Source organism: Artemia sp. Qi Xiang Cuo, chromosome 3, assembly GCF_049724085.1.
Source record: "Artemia sp. Qi Xiang Cuo chromosome 3, ASM4972408v1, whole genome shotgun sequence".
Lineage (NCBI taxonomy): Eukaryota > Metazoa > Arthropoda > Branchiopoda > Anostraca > Artemiidae > Artemia > Artemia sp. Qi Xiang Cuo.
In genome coordinates, this window is record NC_142796.1 from 72,406,367 (window position 1) to 72,430,803 (window position 24,437).

General features: G+C 35.5%; 1 protein-coding gene across 1 annotated transcript in view; it reads right to left on the minus strand.

Moving 5' to 3' along the window:
- LOC148954500 (uncharacterized) overlaps positions 1–24,437 on the minus strand; it is a 243,521-nt gene that overhangs the window by 178,495 nt on the left and 40,589 nt on the right. The window contains exon 2 of the mRNA XM_089086552.1: positions 23,141–23,267. Coding sequence (XP_088942678.1) covers positions 23,141–23,267 — 127 coding nt within the window. The remainder of the gene's footprint in view (positions 1–23,140; positions 23,268–24,437) is intronic.

Here is a 24,437-nt window from a genome sequence, read left to right on the forward strand (position 1 = left end):
AAGAAATCAAGTTTGGTTAACGCTAATGAAATAAAATAAAATGGGATGAATATATAATAGTTTAGAAAGAAATTTGGGATATATATTTGCACATCATGGGTGGGGGTGGGGTAAAGCATACCATATATTAAATACGTAACCTAACCTAACTTAACCTAGGTATCTTTTTCCCCCCTAAACCCCAAAAAATAACAGTTTAAATATCGTAAAAGTAGTAAGGCCCCAATTACTTGAAAATCCACATTAAAATCCACATTGAATTACACGTGGATATGTGTTTCTATTTTCAAGTAATTGGGTTACCAGGGCCATTTGCCTATTACAATGAACTCTACATGGGTTGGCAGACGGGTTTTCTATTATGACATTCATTTTTTGGAGGTCAAACTCATGGATACATGTTTATTTTTTTTTTTTTTAACTGCTATTTTTTCAATGAAGCCCATAGCACTTTGCAGAAACCCGTGAATGTAGGACTGAAAGTCCATTCGTAGTATATCTGAATCCAATTACTAATCAAGTTAGTGTGACCGCCATTTTTTGATCTGGTTAAGTGGGTATAATCTGGTTTGGTTCGTTATTGCGAAAGGCTTACTCAATTTACATCTTAGTGTTAACTGGGGCGATCTAATTGCGTAGGTACTGAAGGAACATTTGAAGGTGGAGAAAAAAAAGGGGTAATTAGTGATTGGATAATTTTAACAAGAAATGACTGAAAAGTGTATTGGAGGAGATGGAATGAATGTGTACTGTATAATACACAAGTGATTATTTGCACAGTGTTGTCAATTCTAAATAGTTTAGAAATAAAAAAAATTAAAAAGAAATGGCTGAAAAGTGTTTTTAGGTAGTTGAGTTGCACGAGGGTTGACTTGCACGAGGGTTCAGTTACATACGGAGTCAGTTACACGGGGATTAGTTAAATGGGGTCGAGTAGCACGGAGGTTCAGTTGTACGGGGTTTCGGTTATACAGGGGTTCAGTTACATGGGGGATTCAGTTGCACGGGGGGTATCTGCTATAAAAAATACTTCATTCTAAACAAATACGAACATTTTGAAAAGCAGACACAAAATTGGACACTATAATCAGAATTATTTGATTAACATTTAAAAAGGGGTGATGAGATATGTGATCTGTATAATACACTAGTGATGTTTGATAAGTATTGTCAATTTAAAATAGGATCTAACCTTCCCTTCGTTCCCCCATTTCTGAGGGCAGGGAGGGGTCAATTTTGGAAGGAAAACATCTGCATCAAGGGGAAGGCTCAGAGACCCTTCGTTCCCACATTTCCGAGGGCAGGGGAGGGGGAGAAGGTGATAGTATTCCAATACAATAATTCAAGCATAATAGAATTTATACTCCTAGTGGAAGCTCGTAAAGCCCTTCCCCCTCCCCGCGCTAGGATTATTGCCTGGCTGTACCTCTAAATACAGAGAATTAAGGTGATAGTATTCCAATACAATAAGTCAAGTATAATAGAATTTATGCTCCTAGTGGAACCTCGTAAAACCCTTCCCCCTCTCCCGCACTAGGATTATTGCCTAGCTGTGACAATGGATATTACCTCTAAATAGAGAGAATTAAGGTGATAGTATTCCTATACAATAAGTCAAGTATACTAGAATTTATGCTCCTCGTGGAAGCTCGTTAAACCCTTCCCCCTCCCCGCTCTAGGTTTATTGCCTAGCTATGACAATGGATATTACCTCTAAATACAGAGAATTAAGGTGATAGTATTCCGATACTATAAGTCAACTATAATAGAATTTATGCTCCTAGTGGAAACTCGTAAAACCCTTCCCCCTCCCCGCGCTAGGATTATTGCCTGGCTGTGTCAATGGATATTACCTCTAAATACAGAGAATTAAGGTGATAGTATTCCGATACAATAAGTCAAGTATACTAGAATTGATGCTCCTACTGGAACCTCGTAAAAACCATTCCCCCTCCCCGCGCTAGGATTATTGCCTAGCTTTGACAATGGATATTACCTCTAAATACAGAGAATTAAGGTGATAGTATTCCGATACAATAAGTCAAGTATAATAGAATTTATGCTCCTAGTGGAAACTCGTAAAACCCTTCCCACTCACCGCGCGAGGATTATTTCCTAGCTGTGACAATGGTTATTACCTCTAAATACATAGAATTAATGTGATAGTATTCCGATACAATAAGTCAAGTATAATAGAATTTATGCTCCTAGTGGAAGCTCGTAGAACCCTTCCCCCTCCCCGCGCTAGGATTATTGCCTAGCTATGAAAATGGATATTACCTCTAAATACAGAGAATTAAGGTGATAGTATTCCGATACAATAAGTCAAGTATAATAGAATTGATGCTCCTACTGGAAACTCGTAAAACCCTTCCCACTCCCCGCGCTAGGATTATTGCCTGGCTGTGACAATGGATATTACCTCTAAATACATAGAATTAAGGTGATAGTATTCCGATACAATAAGTCAAGTACACTAGAATTTATGCTCCTAGTGGAAGCTTGTAAAACCCTTCCCCCTGTAAAATCTGAGCTAATAAGGGTTTTTGACTGTAAACTCTAGTTTGTTGAAAGAAAATTATGGAAAATACAGTTCTCTGGTTCAAATGTGAAACTTAAGTCCTTTTTGGATTGAAAAATAAAACTATATCCGTAATATCTGAACTAATAATTCAATATTTTTTTCATAAAAACAAACTATTTTTTTTTTAACTTCGAAATTTTTCAACTTTATTTATTTTTTTCTTTTTGTATCTATCTTAAAATGTCAAAGTATTCTTACGGTTCTAACAAGTGCGCTCTATGATTTGTCAGAGACAAGATGTGGCTTTCCCACTGGTATTCTATGACCGCTTATCGTCACTACCTAGTCTACTGCATGTATTAAATCAGTATTTTTTACACAGTGGAACGATAAACGCATAAGTCATATCTTTTGAAAAAGAAAGTGAAGATGGAACATTTTAATAGAGTGTGTTCTCATAACAAGGTTATTGTAGTATTGAATGCCGACAAGAAGAAGTATTTAAACTATGAAACAAGTACAAGTGGTAGCACTATTGGAAATGTATGCATGCATTGTCATGACAGTAAGGAATTAAATTTCTTTGGAATACCGAAAAAATTCAACTGTTATGATGGTGGTTATGCGAGATTGAGATCTCCAGAGATGATTGCACTCAAAGAGAATGCTAACATAAAAATAATTGTTGATGATAGAGGACAACTCCTTTCTACTGCTGCAGGTAACACATTACCTACGGATACATGCAATCATCAGCTTTCGGGTGTTAGCATTCAACGGAAGGCTAATAAAAGAAAGGCCTACTCTGCTACTAATATCGTAAACCATATCTTGTTTACGTGCCGAGACTGCTACCTGTGTAAAAATAATGTGTTAATAGACAGTGAAATTGCAAGAAAAATAAAAATGGCATTGTCAAAAAATATCACTAAGGAATATAAAGATGAAACGATGAAGAACAAAGCACCAGCAAACATTACTGCCATTGATCAAACAGTCAATGAATCAAATAATAGCAAAGACAAAAAGCATATTGAGCCTGTTCATGAGACACCAGTAAAATTGTGTATGATTCAAAATGGAATAATGATTATTCTACTGATTACGAACTAAGAGACGACAATAACTACAATATCAAGAGAGAAAATGGTGAACTATTTTATGGAACAGATTCAAAATGTCCAAAGTTAATCATTGATATTAATAATATATCATAATATATTTTTGTATTAATATTCAACATAGCATTATTTCATTAAAAATATTACATTGTTACGTGTTCATTATTTTTTAGAGTAAGCTAGCGTATCAAGCGTTTAGAATGTATATTAAAACTTCGGAGATGTAGAAAATGGAGTTTGTGTACATCCATTGTCAGACACCCTATTTCCGTAAAATCTGAGCTATTAAGGGTTTTTGACCGTAAATTCTAGTTTTTTTTTTGTAAGAAAATTATGGAAATACAATTCTCTGGTTTAAATGCTGAACTTAAGTTTATTTATGGATCGAAAAATAAAACTATTTCCGTAAAATCTGAGCTAATAAGGCTTTTTCGAGCGTAAACTCTAGTTTTTGTAAGAAAATTATGTAAAATACATTTTTGTACGTATCTTAAAATGACAAAATATCATTCTTGAATTCACCTCTTGGATAAACAATACAGAAATTATAAAAAAAATTGTAATACTTCCCCCCAAACTCAAATTTTCCAAAATTCCACTATAGAAGCTTTTAAAATATTTCTAAAGCACTAATAGATAGAGAGCTAAAACATCAGAATCGACTTCAGAGGACATGTTATATCACGGGAAGAGGTTTTGAAAATCCCCCTTCCCCCCAAACTCAAAATTTTCCAAAATTCTACTTTAGAAGCTTTTAAGATATTTCTAAAGCACTAATAGATACAGTGCTAAAAACATCAGAATCGACTTCAGAGGACACGTTATATCACGGGAAGAGGTTTTGAAAATCCCCCTCCCCCCCAAACTAAAAATTTTCCAAAATTTTACTTTAGAAGCTTGTGTGTGTCTCTTTGGGCTTTTTGTGTCTCTTCGGGCTGTGTGTATGTCTCTACAAATGTAGAAAAACCCATGTGGGTGAGTTGAAATAAAAAAAATTTAACAAGAAATGACTGAAAAGTGTTATTCTTTGGTTCAAATGTAGAAAAAACCTGTGTGAGTGAGTTGAAATAAAAAAAAAATTAACAAGAAATGACAGAATAGTTTTTTGGAGGAGATGGCTTCATTGACAGAAGGATGTATTAGCGAAGTTATAGTGGAGGGCGACAATGTCTTCAAAGTCAAGGCTATAAGAAAAAAAAGTTCCGAATATTTTTGTCGGTTTGTAGTTTACCCACTAATATCAATATCAGTAATGATTCTATTTGAACTTTCTCCAAGTTGATCAAATTGGTCTCTAAACGGTTCATGATAAAAAAATATTTTGGGACAAGAAAAAAAAACTAAAATAATTTCATTAAATAATTTTCAAAACTCAGAGAAGTTTTTTTTTTTGTGTAAGGTTTTATGTGTGTTTGTGTTAGTTGTGTGTATGTGTGTGTGTAATTTTTTTTTTGTGTGTGTTATTTTTTGTTTTTTTTTTTTGTGCTTTTTTTAATTTTTTTTTTTTTGTGTGTGTGTGTGAGTTTTTATGTGTGTGTAAGTTGTTTTTTTTTTGTGTGTCTGTAAGTTTTTTTTGTGTGTGTGTGTAAGTTTTTGTGTGTGTGTGTAAGTTTTTGCGTGCATGTAAATTTTTGTGTGTGTGTATATTTTTGTGGGTGTGTAAGTTTTTGTGTGTGTGTAAGTTTTTTTTTGTGTGTGTGTGTAAGTTTGTGTGGGGACAAGAAAAAAAACTAAAATAATGTCATGAAATCATTTTCAACAATCAGAGAAGTTTTTTTTTTGTGTAAGTTTTTATGTGTTTATTTGTAAGTTTTGTGTGTGTGTGTGTGTGTGTGTGTGTAAGTTTTTTTTTGTGTGTTTAAGTTTTTTTTTTTTGTGTTTTTTTAAATTTTTTTTTGTGTTTTTGTTTGTTTTTGATTTTTTATGTTTTTGTAAGTTTTTTTTTTTTTTTTGTGTGTGTTTTTTTGTTTTTTTGTTAGTTTTTGTGTGTTTGTGTAATTTTTTATTTTCGTGTAATTTTTTGTGTGCATGTAAATTTTTGTGTGTGTTTTTATGTTTTTGTGTGTGTGTAAGTTTTTGTGTTTTTGTTAGTTTTTGTGTGTGTGTGTGTGTAAGTTTGTGTGTGTGTGTGTGTGTTTGTGTGTGTAAGTTTTTATGTGTGTGTGTAAGTTTTTGTGTGTGTCTGTGTGTGATTTTTAACCATAAACTCTAGTTTCTTATAAGAAAATTATGGAAAATACAATTCTAACGTTCAAATGTGAAACTTAGTTCCATTCTCTGGTTCAAATGCAGAAAAACCCGTGTGGGTGAGTTGAAATAAAAAAATTTTAACAAGAAATGACTGAAAAGTGTTTTGAGGGAGATGGTTTGATTGGTAGAAGGATGTATTGGTGAAGTTATAGTGGAGGGCGACAAAGTCTTCAAAGTCAAGGCTATAAGAAAAAAAAGTTCTGGATGTTTTTGTAAGTTTGTAGTTTACGCAGTAATATCATATCAGTAACGATTCGAGGATGTGTCCCAATTTATCTATAATCATACAATGTTCTTAAGCTCGTGGTCAGACATACAGGCTCTTTTCAAATCTTTCGTGTAATAAAGACTTTTACAGGTTTAGCATTTAAACCCATGACCCCATCGGGGGGTGAGGGGAGTATTGTCAGTCAAAATCTCTGACCTTGAAAAAAGAGCTTGAGAAAATTGTCTGATTATCGAAAAATGGGGGAAACATCCCCCAAAAGTCGACAGGAATGCTCCCCTCCAGCGCTTTCTCGGTTATGTTTAGTAAAATATGCAAAGTCGACATAGCTTTATTTCATTTTTTAAGGTTAATTTAGACGAGGTTACGTGCGCACGCGTAACCTCGGCTAAATTAACCTTAAAAAAATGAAATAAATAGTTTTTTTTCTTGTCCCCACACAAACTTACACACACACACACACACACAAAAACTTACACACAAACAAAAACTTACACACCCACAAAAACTTACACACACACACAAAAATTTACATGCACGCAAAAACTTACACACACACAAAAAAACTTACACACACACAAAAAAAAAAACTTACAGACACACAAAAAAAAACTTACACACACAAGAAAACTCACACACACACACAGACACACAAAAAAAAAATTACACACACACAAAAAAAAACAAAAAACAATTACACACACAAAAAAAAACTAAAACACACGCACACAGACACAACTTACACATACACACATAAAAACTTACACAAAAAAAACTTCTCTGAGTGTTGAAAATGATTTCATGACATTATTTTAGTTTTTTTTTTTCTTGTCCCAAACTATTTTTTTATCATGAACCGTTTAGAGACCAATTTGATCAATTTGGAGAAAGTTCAAATAGAATCATTACTGATATTGATATTAGTGGGTAAACTACAAACCGACAAAAATATTCGGAACTTTTTTTCTTACAGCCTTGACTTTGAAGACATTGTCGCCCTCCACTATAACTTCGATAATACATCCTTCTGTCAATCAAGCCATCTCCTCCAAAACACTTTTCAGTAATTTCTTGTTAAAATTTTTTTTTATTTCAACTCACTCACACGGTTTTTTTCTATATTTGAACCAAGGAACAGAACTTTTCAGTCATTTCTTGCTAAATTTTTTTTATTTCAACTCACCCACAGGGGTTTTTCTACATTTGTAGAGACATAGACACAGTCCGAAGAGACACAAAAAGCCCAAAGAGACACACACAAGCTTCTAAAGTAAAATTTTGGAAAATTTTGAGTTTGGGGGGAAGGGGGATTTTCAAAACCTCTTCCCGTGATATAAAGTGTCCTCTGAAGTCGATTCTGATGTTTTTAGCACTGTATCTATTAGTGCTTTAGAAATATCTTAAAAGCTTCTAAAGTAGAATTTTGGAAAATTTTGAGTTTGGGGGGAAGGGGGATTTTCAAAACCTCTTCCCGTGATATAACATGTCCTCAGAAGTCGATTCTGATGTTTTTAGTACTCTATCTAATAGTGCTTTAGAAATATTTTAAAAGCTTCTAAAGTAGAATTTTGGAAAATTTTGAGTTTGGGGGGAGGGGGGTTTTCATAACCTCGTCCCGTGACATAACGTGTCCTCTGAAGCCGATTCTGATGTTTTAGCACTCTATATATTAGTGCTTTAGAAATATTTTAAAAGCTTCTATAGTAGAATTTTGGCAAATTTGAGTTTGGGGGGAAGTATTACATTTTTTTTATAATTTCTGTATTGTGCATCCAAGAGGTGAATTCAAGAATGATATTTTGTCATTTTAAGATACGTACAAAAATGTATTTTACATAATTTTCTTACAAGAAACTAGAGTTTACGGTCGAAAAAGCCTTACTAGCTCAGATTTTACGGAAATAGTTTTATTTTTCGATCCAAAAATAGACTTAAGTTCCGCATTTGAACCAGAGAATTGTATTTTCATAATTTTCTTACAAAAAAAAACTAGTATTTACGGTCAAAAACCCTTAATAGCTCAGATTTTACGGAAATAGGGTGTCTGACAATAGATGTACGCAAATTCCTTTTCCTACATCTCCGATGTTTTAATATACATTCTAAACGCTTGATACGCCAGCTTACTCTAAAAAATAATGAACTCGTAACAATGTAATATATTTAATGAAATAATGCTATGTTGAATATTAATACAAAAATATATTATGATACATTATTAATATCAATGATTAACTTTGGACATTTTGAATCTGTTCCATAAAATAGTTCACCATGTTCTCTCTTGATATTGTAGTTATTGTCATCTCTTAGTTCGTAATCAGTAGAATAATCATTATTCCATTTTGAATCATACACAATTTTTACTGGTGTCTCATGAACAGGCTCAATATGCTTTTCGTCTTTGCTATTATTTGATTCATTGACTGTTTTATCAATGCCAGTAATGTTTGCTGGTGCTTTGTTCTTCATCGTTTCATCTTTATATTCCGTAGTGATATTTTTTTACAATGCCATTTTTATTTTTCTTGCAATTTTAATGTCTATTAATACATTATTTTTACACAGATAGCAGTTTCGGCACGTAAACAAGATATGGTTTAAGATATTAGTAGCAGAGTAGGCCTGTCTTTTATTAATCTTCCGCTGAATGCTAATACTCGAAAGCTGATGATTGGATGTATCCGTAGGTAATGTGTTACCTGCAGCAGTAGCAAGGAGTTGTCCTCTATCATCAACAATTATTTTTATGTTAGCATTCTCTTTGAGTGCAATCATCTCAGGAGATCTCAATCTCGCATAACCACCATCATAAGAGTTGAATTTTTTCGGTATCCCAAAGAAATTTAATTCCTTACTGTCATGACAATGCATGCATACATTTCCAATAGTGCTACCACTTGTACTTGTTTCATAGTTTAAATACTTTTCCTTGTCGGCATTCAATGCTACAATAACCTTGTTATGAGAACACACTCTATTAAAATGTTGCATCTTCACTTCCTTTTTTAAAAGATATGACTTATGTGTTTATCGTTCCACTGTGTAAAAAATACTGATTTAATACATGCAGTAGACTAGGTAGTGACGATAAGCGGTCATAGAATACCAGTGGGAAAGCCACATCGTGTCTCTGACCAATCAGAGAGCGCAATTGTTAGAACCGTAAGCATACTTTGACATTTTAAGATAGATACAAAAAGAAAAAAATAAATAAAGTTGAAAAATTTCGAAGTTAAAAAAAAAATTGTTTGTTTTTATGAAAAAAATATTTAATTATTAGTTCAGATTTTAAGGATATAGTTTTATTTTTAAATCCAAAAAGGACTTAAGTTTCATATTTGAACAAGAGATTTGTATTTTCCATAATTTTCTTTCAACAAAATAGAGTTTACAGTCAAAAACCCTAATTAGATCAGATTTTACAGGGGGAAGGGTTTTACGAGCTTCCACTAGGAGCATAAATTCTAGTATACTTGACTTATTGTATCGGAATACTATCACCTTAATTCTATGTATTTAGAGGTAATATTCATTGTCACAGCTAGGCAATAATCCTAGCGCGGGGAGTGGGAAGGGTTTTACGAGCTTCCAGTAGGACCATTAATTCTATTATACTTGACTTATTGTATCGGAATACTACCACCTTAATTCTCTGTATTTAGAGGTAATATCCATTGTCATAGCTAGGTAATAATCCTAGCGCGGGGAGGGGGGGAAGGGTTTTATGAGCTTCCACTAGGAGCATAAATTGTAGTATACTTGACTTATTGTATCGGAATACTATCACATTAATTCTATGTATTTAGACGTAATAACAATTGTCACAGCTAGGAAATAATCCTAGCGCGGTGAGGGGGAAGGGTTTTACGAGGTTCCACTAGGAGCATAAATTCTATTATACTTGACTTATTGTATCGGAATACTATCACCTTAATTATCTGTATTTAGAGGTAATATCCATTATCAGAGCTAGGCAATAATCCTAGCGCGAGGAGTGGGAGGGGTTTTAAGAGCTTCCACTAGGAGCATAAATTCTAGTATACTTGACTTATTGTAACGGAATACTAACACCTTAATTCTCTGTATTTAGAGGTAATATCCATTGTCAGAGCTGGGGAATAATCCTAGAGGGGGGAGTGGGACGGGTTTTACGAGCTTCCACTAGGAGCATTAATTCTATTATACTTGACTTATTTTATCGGAATACTAACACCTTAATTCTCTGTATTTAGAGGTAATATCCATTGTCATAGCTAGACAATCATCCTCGCGCGGGGAGGGGGAAGAGTTTTACGAGCTTCCACTAGGAGCATAAATTCTATTATACTTGACTTATTGTATCGGAATACTAACACCTTAATTCTCTGTATTTAGAGGTAGTATCCATTGTCACAGCTAGGCAATAATCCTAGTGCGGGAGAGGGGAAAGGGTTTTACGAGCTTCCACTAGGAGCATCAATTCTATTATACTTGACTTATTGTATCGGAATACTATCACCTTAATTCTCTATATTTAGAGGTAATATCCATTGTCATAGCTAGGCAATAATCCTAGCACGGGGAGGGGGAAGGGTTTCACGAGCTTCCACTAGGAGCATAAATTCTAGTATACTTGACTTATTGTATCGGAATACTATCTCCTTAATTCTCTGTATTTAGAGGTAATATCCATTGTCACAGCTAGGCAATAATCCTAGTGCGGGAGAGGGGGAAGGGTTTTACGAGGTTCCACTAGAAGAATAAATTCTTTTATACTTGACTTATTGTATCGGAATACTATCACCTTAATTCTCTGTATTTAGAGGTAATATCCATTGACACAGCCAGGCAATAATCCTAGCGTGGGGAGGGGGAAGGGTTTTACGAGCTTCCAGTAGGAGCATCAATTCTAGTATACTTGACTTATTGTATCGGAATACTATCACCTTACTTCTCTGTATTTCGAGGTAATATCCAGTTACACAGCCTGTCAAGACGCCTAGTGTTTTTTTAGGGAAGTGTCATTTGAGTGTCTAGTAGGATCATCAATTCTCTTACACTTGACTGATTGTATCATTAAACAAGCACATAAATACACGGTAGTACTAGTTCCTATCCTTTGTCATATCAATTCCAAAATCCTAGAACGGGTAGGGGTACGGGCTTTACGATCTTCCAGTAGGAGCATAAATTCTATTATAATTGACTTATTGTATCGAAATACTATCACCTTAATTCTCTGTATTTAGAGGTAATATCCATTGACACAGCAAGGCAATAATCCTAGCGTGGGGTGGGGGAAGGGTTTTACGAGCTTCCACTAGGATCATAAATTCTATTATAGTTGACTTATTGTATCGGAATACTATTACCTTAATTCTCGGTATTTAGAGGTAATATACATTGTCAAAGCTAGGAACTAATCCTCGAGCGGGGAGGGGGAAGGGTTTTAAGATCTTACACTATGAGCAAAAAATATAGTATACGTGACTTATTGTATCGGAAAACTATCACCTTAATTCTCTGTATTTAGAGGTAATAGCCATTGTCACAGCTAGGCAATAATCCTAGTGCGGGAGAGGGGGGAGGGTTTTACGAGGGTCCACTAGGAGCATAAATTCTATTATACTTGACTTATTGTATCGGAATACTATCACCTTAATTCTCTGTATTTAGAGGGACAGCCAGGCAATAATCCTAGCGCGGGGAGGGGGAAGGGCATTACGAGCTTCCACTAGGAGCATAAATTCTATTATGCTTGAAATATTGTATTGGAATACTTTCACCTTCTCCCCCCCCCTTGCCCGCGGAAATGTGGTAACGAAGGGTCTCTGAGCCTTCCCCTTGATGCAGATGTTTCCCCTCCAAAATTGACCCCTCCCTGCCCTCAGAAATGGGGGAACGAAGGGAACGTTAGATTCTATTTTAAATTGACAATACTTATCAAACATCACTAGTGTATTATACAGATCACATATCTCATTACCCCTTTTTAAATGTTAATCAAATAGTTCTGATTATAGTGTCCAATTTTTTGTCTGCTTTTCAAAATGTTCGTATTTGTTTAGAATGAAGTGTTTTTTATAGCAGATACCCCCCGTGCCCCTGCACCCCCCCTGTATCTGAACCCCGGTCTAACCGACACCCCGGACAACTGAACCTCCGTGCTACGCGACCCCAGTTAACTCATCCCCGTGTAACTGAATCCGCATGTAACTGAACCCTCGTGCAAGTCAACCCTCGTGCAACTCAACTCCCTCAAAACACTTTTCAGCCATTTCTTGTTAAATTTTTTTATTTCTAAACTATCTAAAATTGACAACACTGTGCAAATCATCACTTGTGTATTATACAGTACACATTCATTCCATCTCCTCCAAAACACCTTTCAGTCATTTCTTGTTAAAATTATCCAATCACTGATTACCCCTTTTTTTCTCCACCTTCAAATGTTCCTTCAGTACCTACGCAATTAGATCGCCCAGTTAACACTAAGATGTAAATTGAGTAAGCCTCTCGTAATAACGAACCAAACCAGATTATACCCACTTAACCAGATCAAAAAATGGCGGTCACACTAACTTGATTAGTAATTGGATTCAGATATACTACGAATGGACTTTCAGTCCTGCATTCACGGGTTTCTGCAAAGTGCTATGGGCTTCATTGAAAAAATACCAGTTTAAAAAAAAAATAAAAAATAAACATGTATCCATGAGTTTTTTTGGAGGTCAAACTCATGGATACATTTTTATTTTTTATTTTTTTGTCATAATAGAAAATTCGTCTGCCAACCCATGTAGAGTTCATTGTAATAGGCAAATGGCCCTGGTAACCCAATTACTTGAAAATACACACACATATCCACGTGTAATTCAATGTGGATTTTCAAGAAATTGGGGCCTTACTCGTAAACGCAATGAAAACTACTCTTTGCATTCCAATTCTTAATAGCGGTGTCTTGAAATAACCAGTCTGGCGGGTATCTGTCCCGGTATCTGTAGCATCTCCAGTTTGACATTCCATATACAGTGTATAAAAGAATACGTTTAATGCACTAGTACCAAATATGTATAGGCTTAATTTGTCAAAATCAATTAAAAGAAATTTCTCACAACAGAAGTTTTCCAAAGGAAAGTAAAGAGAAATGTAGTGAAATAATTTTTCCAGTGTAAAACTACCACAAATCACCGTCAATAATTAAATGAAACGCAAAACGAACATAAAATACAAAAAATATTAAGTCAAACTTAAAACGAGCAAAAACTACCACAAAGAGAAGTAGGGCTAACGCACCCTGGGCCTCCTAAAGACCAGAACGTAATATGTACTTTGCTAAAAGTAATTTTTATTTCGAGCTATGTATTTGTATTTTTCACAGCATCAAAAAAAGAAAAGAAGAAAAAAATCTTCATCATAACGAAGATTACTGAAAAGAACAAACGAATGTGGATTGACAGTTTAATATACACTGATATTCATCCCTAAGGGTCCAAATAATTTTGGGTTGAATAAAGTTATCAAAAAGAAAACTTTTTGAATGTATTTATTTCCAGAAAAGTCCGAATTATGTTTCTGGTCTTTGGAGGGCACTAGGGGAGTGTTTTTTTGGTTTATTACACCATTTCCTATAACATGCTCTGAAAGTTCCGACGTAACACCCCTAGCTATTCCTTGGATATTTTACATATGTCCTTATGACAACCTGCATACACATTGTGCATTTTGATTTAGTTTTACAACCTCCTGGACCTGTCCTAAAAAATAAAACTTAATAACCTATTCTGTTCCTGAGCCATTGGTATCTATGTCATTTGGAAAACCGGGATGTACTTAAACCCTTTTGATTTAGTTAAACACAAGTAGCAGCAGTAGTAGTTCCAATAGTGTTAATAATAGCCCTCAAAGTTACAACCAAATACCCTCAGCTGTTCTCGAGATGTTGCTGATACCTCCTTTTGGCAACCAGCATATACAAAGTGCCTTTTGATTTAGTTTTATAGCAACGTAAACTTTCCCTGAAAGCTTATACTTTATACCCTACTCCAGTCCTAACATATCCCACCTAAGCCATTTTACCACCATGGATGAACTTGAACTGTTTTGATTAGTTCAATAGTAGCAGTCTGAGTACCGGTAATAATAGTACAAGTAGTAAAAAAAAGTGGTATTAATGTTAGTAGTCCTGAAAGTTTCAGTATAATACCCTAAGGCGTTGCTGGGATATTGCTGATACATCTCTTTAATAGCCTGCATGTACATAGTTTGTTTTGACTTAGTTTAACGTTCCCTTAAGTTTCTAAGTTTCCCTAAAAGTTTCACGTTTATATCCTGAGCCTCAGCAGCAGTTTACAAGGGCGGATCCAGGATTTTTTTTCAGGGGGGGGGGAGTTTACTAATTTTTGACTTTTTTTTTGGGGGGGGGGTACTAATTTTTGACTCAGTTTTCGACTAGTTTTACTGATTTTTACCTAGGTTTTACTAATTTTCGACTTATTTTCGACTCGGTCAAAAATTTGGGGGGGGGGGGTCAAACCGGGTACCGCCCCCCCCCCCCCTGGATACGGCCTTGGCAGTTTAAACCATTTTAGTAGTAAAAGAAGCAGTAGTAGTGGTAGTCCTGGCAGTATGCACAAAGTTTCTTTTGGCTAGTTCAACTGCCCCGTCAACATGCCCTGCTAGTTTCAACTTAATACGTTAATTCAATCCTGAACATGCATGCACATAGTGTGTTTTGATTCAGTTCAACACCATCATCACCATTCCCTGACAATTTTATGTTAATACCCATTACATCAACAATAGTAGTAGTCATAGTAGAAATAGTAGTAGTTGGAGCAGTGGGAGCAGTAGTAGGCTACTGAGATCGGTAGTAGCACTAGTAGCCTAGTAGTAGTATTAGCATAATGCCTTCTTTGTAAGTTAAACATGCCCTGATAGTATGAACTTAATACTCTAAACCGTTTTGAGATATTGCTGATACGCCCATTTCATAACCTGCATGCACATAGTGTATTTTGATTTAGTCCGTGATCATTCTCAACAATCCCTGAAAGGTTCACCTTAATACCATTAGCCTTAGTAATACTAGTACATGCAGAAGTAGCAGTAGTAGTACTAGTACTAGTAATAGTAGTATGCCCAAAATTATTTTTTGTTAATTCAACATCCCCTCCCCCAAACATTCCCTGAAAAGTTTAGCATAATACTCTAAGCCTTTCCTGAGAAATTGCTGATGCCCATTTTTGAAAACGTACAAACACATATTGGGATTATAATTTAACCCTTTTGCCACGGAGCCCGTCAAATGACGGGGCGCTAATTTTTGCTCACAAGATGCTATCTAGTATGAAAAGTAGTAACTAAAACCATGCTAAATGTATTCTTGAGACATCTGCCAATCTATTGATGTATCACACGTGTTGTTCGGAACATTGCTGTGGACGAAAAGTTAATTAGAAAAAAAGTGGGGAAAGGGATGCTGGAGGTGTGTAATTTCTAGCTTGAAATTCAAGTAGGCCTATCATTTATTTGTCTACTTTTGTAATATAATTTAAAACTAGATGGCTGAAACTAATCAATGAGAGTTCTATTTAGTGACTAGCGCCATCTAGTGGGCTGTCAGAATTTTCAAAATTCAGTCTACGTCAAGTGACAAGACTGGACTCTCAGACTGAGGCGGTTAATCCTGTCAAATACTTCTACAAGTATATTCCACTTGAGTTTTTTGAGACTATGGCTGAAAAGACGGACTCGTACCATATGAAGGAACACGGTAAAACTATAGCAGTCAGAGGCAAACGAGGATGAAGCAATACATAAAGTCAAAGCCAAGACTGTGGGGGCTGAAAAACTTAGCTCTCTGTGATTCTTCCGGTATCAGGTGTGACTTTGAAGTTTATCAGGGAAAGAGTACCCCTATTGGAGAGGAGCACAGAGAAACAGCTGGAGGTATGGAAGGAGCCATTGTTCTTAGTCTGCTGGAGAAAATTGACAAGCATGTCTATCACAAAGTGTATTTCGACAACTGCTTTACAACGTGACCACTATTTGAAAAGTTGACAGTAGATGGCTTCTTGGCAGCAGGAACTATCAGAAGGGGCAGGATAGCCAAAGCAAAGCTTGCAGATGAGAACGTTCTTAGGAAGAAAGGACGATGGTCGTGGGACGAAGTTAGTGACATTGAAAAGGGACTCGTCCTTGTGCGTTGGTTTGACAACAGCGTAGTAAACATGGCGTCGAATTATTGTGGTACAGGTGCTGGTGGAGTAGTGAAAAGATGGATTAACGAGAAGAAGGAGAAAGTTTATGTGAAAAGACCTGACGTTATTGGTCACTATAACCGCAACATGGGAGGAGTAGACAAGCTGGATCATCTCGTTGCCTTGTATCGAATTGAAACAAAGACGAAAAAGTGGACTAGTGTCACTTTTCGAGTTCCAGAATGAAATTGTAGAAGCACTGCTGAAGTGTGAATATGAGGAGCAGATCTCTAAACGAAGAGCTGGTTTTCCTCACCAGCAACAAGATGCGGAGAATTCTCCGGCTCCTTCGCCGTCCCTACCTGCTGCACGATCAACTTATACGATCGAAAGCGTCCGGTATGACCGAGTAAATCATTTCCCTGTGCATTTAGAAGGTCGGGAAGCCCAGTGCCACTATGAAAAGAGCCCAAAAGGAAAAAAGGGGATTTCACGGATTCGTTGTGAGAAATGTGAGGTTGTGCTGTGTCTGAAAAAAGACAGGAATTAGTTCAAGATGTACCATCTTGACTGAGTTTGAAACTTGACTTTGTGCATATGTTTTGTGCCTTTTTTATATTTTTCGCATAAACGAAGTTGTCTTGCTGGTATACCCTTCTAGTCCCATTACTGTCATTTGACAGGAATCGAGATTTCTAAGAATATGTGCCCCGACGGTTTTCTAACAAAGCCATAAGTTTTCTAAGGTTGAAATGAGCCCTATACTAGAAAATCAGAATTTTCCTGTGCAGAAAAAATATTCAGGGCTGAAAGGGTTAATTCAACATGCCCCTAAACATTCTCTGTAAGTTTCACCTCAACACTCTTAGCATCAGTGGTGGAAATAGTCATAAGTTTCAACTTAATACTCTAAGCCATTCCTAAGGTTTTGTTGGTTCGCCCTTTTGACAACCTGCATGAACAATGTGTGTTTTGATTTAGTTCAACACCCCCTAAACAGTCCCTGATGGTTTCATCTTAATAGCTTAGCCTTAATAGTAGTATTAGTAGCAGTAGTAGTAACAGTAATAGCAGGAGTAGTAGTGTTAGAATGCACATAGTGCCTTTTTCTTATATGCCCTAAAAGTGCCAACTTAATGCTCTAAGCTGTTGCTAAGATATTGTGGATACTTATTTTTAATTAACTGAAAAAAAACAAATTTTTCCGAGAGAAGTAAAGAGCAAAGTTGAAACTTAAAACCAACAAAAATTATTACTTCACAGCCTATCTAAAATATATCAAAAAAATTAATGCAAATAAAAGAACTGGTGATATTTACCTATGTTTGTAAAATTACAGAAAACTAGTGCTTTACTGAAAACACAAAAGCCAAGAATGAAAAACAAGAAGATTGATTTAGGAGTCAAAGGTAAATACATAGCCTCAGAACAGCAAACTAATCTATAACACTTTTCATAGTCCTAAAAGAGCTGTGATATCAATAACGTTCAGTATACAATTAAGATTATCTTAAAAACTTAGACTTAAACTTAACTTAAAGTTTTTCGCATGCTGACCGAAGGTCTGCGTTGCGAAGGCACCGATCTCCTGATTCAATGCCTTCGGCCGGGAGTGCAATGCCGGGAGTGGTTGAGGGTAAATCATACGATGCAAATAATAAAAAGTTAGGCAGAAAACTAATTAGTTCAAAGTCATTGCACAGCATATAAAATAATGGATTGATTTATGTGGTATCATCTTGGTCTCACCTAGTATCATAGGCAGCGTAATAACGCTGCCTAAGTAAAGAACGACGTTGGCACAATGTAACATTTAGTTTTATTTTTTCCTTTCGACCAGGGCACTTCGTATCGAAGGAGTTGTCGTAGAAACATCGAAAAGGGGTCATTTGATTGGAAATTGGAATGGCTAGTGCCCTTTTTAGTAGTCGAAAGTGATTGGAGGGTAACTACGCCCACTATTTCCCCAAATACATCCAATCAAAATTTCGAGATAGCCATTTTGTTCAACGTAGTTGAAAGATCTGGAAATTATGTTTTTGAGGAGGACACCCCCCCCCCACACAGCCCTCAGGGCAAGGTTTGTAATTTATGCCCTGGGGGTTATATAAGGTCCTTATTGAAAGCGTTGAGCTTCAAAAAGGGCTCATTCGATTGGAAATTCAAAGGATTAGTGGCATTTTTAAAAGTCGAAAGTGATGGAGGGCGACTAAACCCCCTCTCACTCCCACCGTTTCCCCGAACACATCCAATCAAAATTTTGAGATAGACATTTTGTTCAACGTAGTTGAAAGTCCGGAAATTTTGTCTTTGAGAATGACACTCCCCCCACAGTCCTCAGGGCATGGGTTGTAAGTTATGCCCTGGGGGCACGGGCTATAAGGTTTTTATAGAAAGCGTTGTCGTAAAAACTTCAAAAAGGGCACACTCGGTTTGAAATTGAAAGGGCTAGTGCCCTTTTTCATAGTAAACAGTAATTGGAAGGCAACTAACCCCCCTCTTACGCCCATCATTTCCCCAAAAACATACAAGGAATATTTTGAGATATTCATTGTGTTCAACGTAGTTGAAAGTTTTGGACATTAGGTCTTTGAGGATGATAACCCCCTCAGAACCTTCAGGGCAAGGGTTGTAAGTTATGCCCTGGGGGTTATAGTGGAAGTAGTAGTTTTATTAGTAGCAGTAGTAGCATTAATAAAAGTTCAAATAGGGATAAAATCCTTTTAATAAACAGTGATAACTTTCATAAACAGTGATAAAATTTTACAAAAAATACTAAATATTTCGGTCACATATGTAGTGACCGTCACCAGTAGTAAACTTAAACTTAAAAAGAAAATTTAAAAGCAATGGTTTATATACGGAAAAGGACAAACTACACATGGTTTCATAATCCTTTTTTTTTTCAAAGCAAAAGCGAAAGCTAGTCTTTTTGACCTTCTCGGATCCGTTCATTAGCGTTGAATGAACTAACACATGGACAGAGGTTAGCTACGTTGGGTGAATTTAACTTTACTATATCAAATATTAATAAATTATCGTAGATAGAATTCAAACCAAATTCACCTGTGACACGATTTAAAGCTATATTTTTGAATAAAATATCCTTAATTTCAAGAGTTTTACAAAAATTTTGCTTTAAACCCCGGTTCCTAGAAATCAAAGAGACTTTATTGAACAAAATAAAATGGTCTGGAAAATTAAAAATATGTTCCGAAAGGGCTGAAGTGAAATGTTCAGACTTAGAATCTTGCTTTAAAGCCGACGAAGTAGTTTTTAAATTTGGTGTAGGAAAAGAAAACAGTAATGGATACAGACTTTAGCAATTTTTTAGGTATAACAATCTAGTTATAACCAATACGGTGTTTGGTCATAAAATGGCTCATAAGTTAAATTGGTATTCACGTGATGGTAAGACAGCAAACCTTATTGATTATGTTATAGTAAACCGAAGACTGGCAAAGATCACCATCTAGTAGTGTCAAGGTTTAATTTAAAGCTGAAAATTCGGAAGGGTAATTACATCCCAGGAAGTTATGATGTTGGTAGACTCCAGGATGAGAATTTGAGAAAAACTTTCCATGAACAATTGAATACTAGACTTGAGAGTTGAAAATTTGATAATGTGGAAGATCGTTGGAATAATTTTAGAAATTTAATTTGGGAAGTTGCTGAAGGTTTCTTAGGGAAGAAAGCTAGGACTGCAACTAAGAATATTAGTGAAAAAGCTTTATGTTTAATAGAAAGGAGAAAGGACTTGTACAAGAATTATTTGAGTGATAAATCATAGGAAAACCAAAGGAAAGTAAAGAAAGTGGAGAAAGCATTAAAATATGAACTAAGGAGGTGTGAAGTGGAGGCCATGGATAAAAGTGCCGAAGATCTGGAAGATGCAGCTAGATGGCATAATAGTAAAATATTGTACTGACATGTTAATAAATTGAGAGGGAGTAGAAAATGAAAAAGTTTGTGATACCTTGGATGTGAAGGAAGATTTGTTTTGTGTGGAAGAATTAGCGACAGGACTAAAGGGATTAAAAAATAATAAGGCTCAAGATGCTGAAAGTTTAGCAAATGAGTTTCTTAAATATGGTGGCTCTGAGGTTAGAAATAAGTTACTGAAGATTATGAATATGATTTTTGAAAAAGGGAAGTACCTAACAATTTTAGGAAAACCTAAATTAAACCACTGTATAAGAAATGTGATAAAAGTGAGTGAGGTAATTATTGAGGCATTAGTCTGGTCTCTGTGTGTAGCAAATTTCTTAGTAATATGATACTTTTTAGACTAAGAGATGCCGTAGACAAAGTTTTAAGAGAAGAACAGTGCGGTTTTAGAAAAGGTAGAGGATTTGTCCACCAAATTTTAACTCTTAGGTCAATAATTGACAAGTGCCTGAATTGTCAAACACCTTTGGTCCTCAGTTTTATAGATTATGAGCAAGCCTTCAATTCTGTTGATAGAAGAGCTTTAGTAAAAGTTTTATCCTTGTATGGTATACCAGATAAATACATTAAAGTAATTAGTGCTATGTACGAGAATAACACTGCTGCGGTTAATGTAGGAAATGAGGTTAGCAGCTGGTTTTGTATTAAATCACGAATTAAGCAGGGTTGTGTTCTATCTACCTTTAAATGGACTATTTTGACGGATATTGTTTTAAGGAGCACAGGAAAGGCAATGTGAGACCACGGAATCAAATGGAGAGGAAAAAGTATCCTGGACTTAGATTATGCTGATTATTTAAGGATCCTAGATGAAAGAGTGAGCAAATGAATGAACTTGTATAGGTTTATCGAGTTCAGGGTCCTAGAATAAGTTTGAAAATTATTGTTAATAAGACTAAGTCACTAAGGCTAGGAATAAGTGACGATGAAAAGGTGACGCTGTGTAATGAAAAGATTGATCAGGTGGGCAGCTTAACTTACCTTGGTAGTATTATTAGTAAAGATGGTGGGAGCAGTGAAGATGTTAAAAGTATAATAGACAAGGCTCAGGGTATTCTTTCACAGCTAAAAAAAAAATCGGAAGAATAGGAAGATAAGTCGGCAAAGCAAGATTAGAATATTAGAAGCTATAGTGATGACAGTGGTCAAATATGGCTCTGAAGCATGGGCACTCCGAAAAGCAGATGAAGATTTGCTTCTTTTCTAAAGATTTTTCTTTTCGGCCAACCTTCTAGTGCTAAACGGAAAGCAGGTCGTCCTGGCCTGGGTTGGGAGGACGTCATAAAGAAAGATTTATAGGAAATGAGAACTGCGTGGGAGGGTGTAACAAGGGTGCCTTTGAACAAATTAGGATGGAGAAGGAGTGTACGTAGCCGTGTTGGCCTCACGTGGCTTGGTGCAGTGGTGAGTTGTTAGCAGTAGTAGTAGTAGTAATAGCAGTGGCAGTAGTAGTAGTAGTAAATAGTCTTTATACTGTAATAAACTTAGTTCCAAGTTCTGGTTAGCACGTCCCCCATATGAGCTTCTGCAATATGGGATCGGATAGACCCCACTATGTTGCCCCAATGAAGTTAGATCCTTCCCAGAATTTAGAAAACTACCCAAAGTATTATTACTCTTTAAAACTACCTTTAGACCATTACTCTGTAAAATTCTTTTAAGTTTTTCACTTAACCCGGGTACATATGGTAAGGAACAAAAAACATCCTTCTTGCGAGTTGTCTGCAAGACTTCCGTAGAAATCTCTAGAAACTTTTCCTTCTTTTTGAAAAAGTCTGGTTAATTAACCACTCTGGGTACATGTTACTTATTAGTATTTTTCTTAGAAAAGACAACTCCTCTTCAAAAGTTTTGGACAGCAAATACTAAAGATCCGGTCAGTTAAAGAAATGATCAAACCAATTTTTACTTGGCGAGCGTGACCAGAGCTATAAGACAAAAATCTATTGTCATTTGTCGGTTTTCTGTAAATTTTAAAATCAAGACTATTTTCATTTTTTAAAAGAAGAACATCAAGAAAAGGAAGTCTCCTATTCTCTTCTAATTCAACCATAAACTTTAAGCCCCTCCCTCAATTATCTACGTCACAGTTGTTTTTGTAGTAGTAGTAATAGCAGTAGTAATAGTAGCAGTAGTAGTAATAGTAGTAGAAGTAGTAGCAGTAGTGATAGAAGTATTAGTAGTAGTAGTTGTAGTAGCAGTAGTAGTAATAGTAGTAGTAGTAGTAGTGGTAGTATTAGCAGTAGCAGTTGTAGTAATATAGTATTAATAGTAGGAGCAGTAGTAGTAGCAGTAATAGCAGCAGAAGTAGTAGCAGTAGTAGTAGTATCAGTTGCAGCAGTAGGAGCAGTAGTAGTAATAGTAGTAGCAGTAGTAATAGTAGTAGTAGTAACAATAGCAGTAGTAGTAGTATTAGTAGGAGTAGTAGGAGTAGTAGTAGTAGTAATGGTAGTAGTAGTAGTAGTAATGGTAGTAGTAATAGTAGCAATGAACAAATATTGTCTCTTGGTCATTAGATGCTCATTATTCCTGTGAAGTTTCAAATTAATACCCTAAGCCGTTGCCGGGATTCACTATTTGGACAACCTGTATCCACATAGTGTGTTTTGATTTAGGTCAACGCTCCCATCAACATACCCTGAAAAATTCACCATCGTATCCTTAACCTTCTTGGACAGCAAGGGTCAAACACGTCCCCCTTTCCTACTAACAAATACTAAAATGTAAACAATGGGCAAATTGTATAACTTTAAGCCCTTGTCCCAAGAGTTGTGGGGGGGGGGGGTGTGATAAATTGCGTCTTCGTACTATATACTGCAGGCAACTTTTTCTTCCGCAACCAACTGGAATTCATTCTAGGCTAAAACTATTAATTTGTATACATTACCTATATGAAAAGGAGATTCTGGATATAAAATAACAGGCTCTGTATCTTTAATGCAATCCTCTTGATGATATCCGTAAGCTTTTGGGAGAAAACATAAAACCAGAATTATTGACCGTCCTGTCAGCATCTAAAAAGAAGAATACAATAAAACCACATTAGAATGATGTACTGGCCAAAGGTAAATCTTAAGAACGCAGAAGCTGGGTTGCCAACTGGACACAATTTGTGTCAAAAGGACACATTCCCCATATGCCATGACACAATGACATAAGAGGGCAAAAAAGTAACACATTTTAGAAATTTGGAATATAAAATGGCAAAAAAGGAAATATTTTGTAAATTTATTATATAAAACTAAACATTTCCCAACTGGATAAATATATCGGTAAGAAACTGTCACTTTTCACTTAAGTAGTGCTTTTTCTCATTTTTTTTTTTTGAGAATCCAGGTTTTGCCAGAGATGTCGTAAGTAAAGAATTTTCTCGAAAGTAAGGGATTTACATGCTTATATGGCTATCGTGCTTTTCAGACTTAGTCATTTTGAATGAATGTTTTATATATATGTAGATTCTTTTTTTCGTTTTCTATTAAATTTGATGTTAACTGGCCGCTTTGAAATTTGAGAGAGGTTTATAAAGCGTCTTTCGGTCAATACACTAATATAACTTGTAAAAAAAAAGAAATAACCTCTAGTTTTGAGATTTCAAGATGGACCAGGGTTGCCACCCTGAGCTCAATGAATTTACTAAATCGGAGAGGAAAAAATTACTAGATCGTATCTGTTTTTACAAAATGCTCAAAAAAAAAATTTTTTGAGCATTTTTTTTCACGCGCACCATCAAGCATCTATTTTTACTATAGGAAGATAATCAGTACGATTTTCACAATTTTTTTCCTTTTTTCTTCTTTTTTTTCTCTTTTCTTTCGTTTTCATAGTATGATTCAAAATTCTGGAAACCTACAAGTTCAAAAATCCTTTTTTTGGATTATTTGGATGTACAGCTGGATAGGCTTCATATTCCAGATGCAATGTTTGCAAGACGTCAAACAATAGTCTGGAATCTTGGATTCTGGAAATTCAACAGGTGAAGACCAGTTTTAAATCTATTACTGTTCTTCTAGTGAAAAAATTCAGATATATAAAAACAGTAAAAAACAATCAACGAAGACAAACAGCTGCAACTCATCACAAAACACTTTAAGCCATGAAGTGTCAAGGATATGAGGTGTGTTTGAAAGTGACGGCTTTTGAAATCTGTCCCCCAGTTTCTACTTTTAGGTTTGAAATCTAAACCC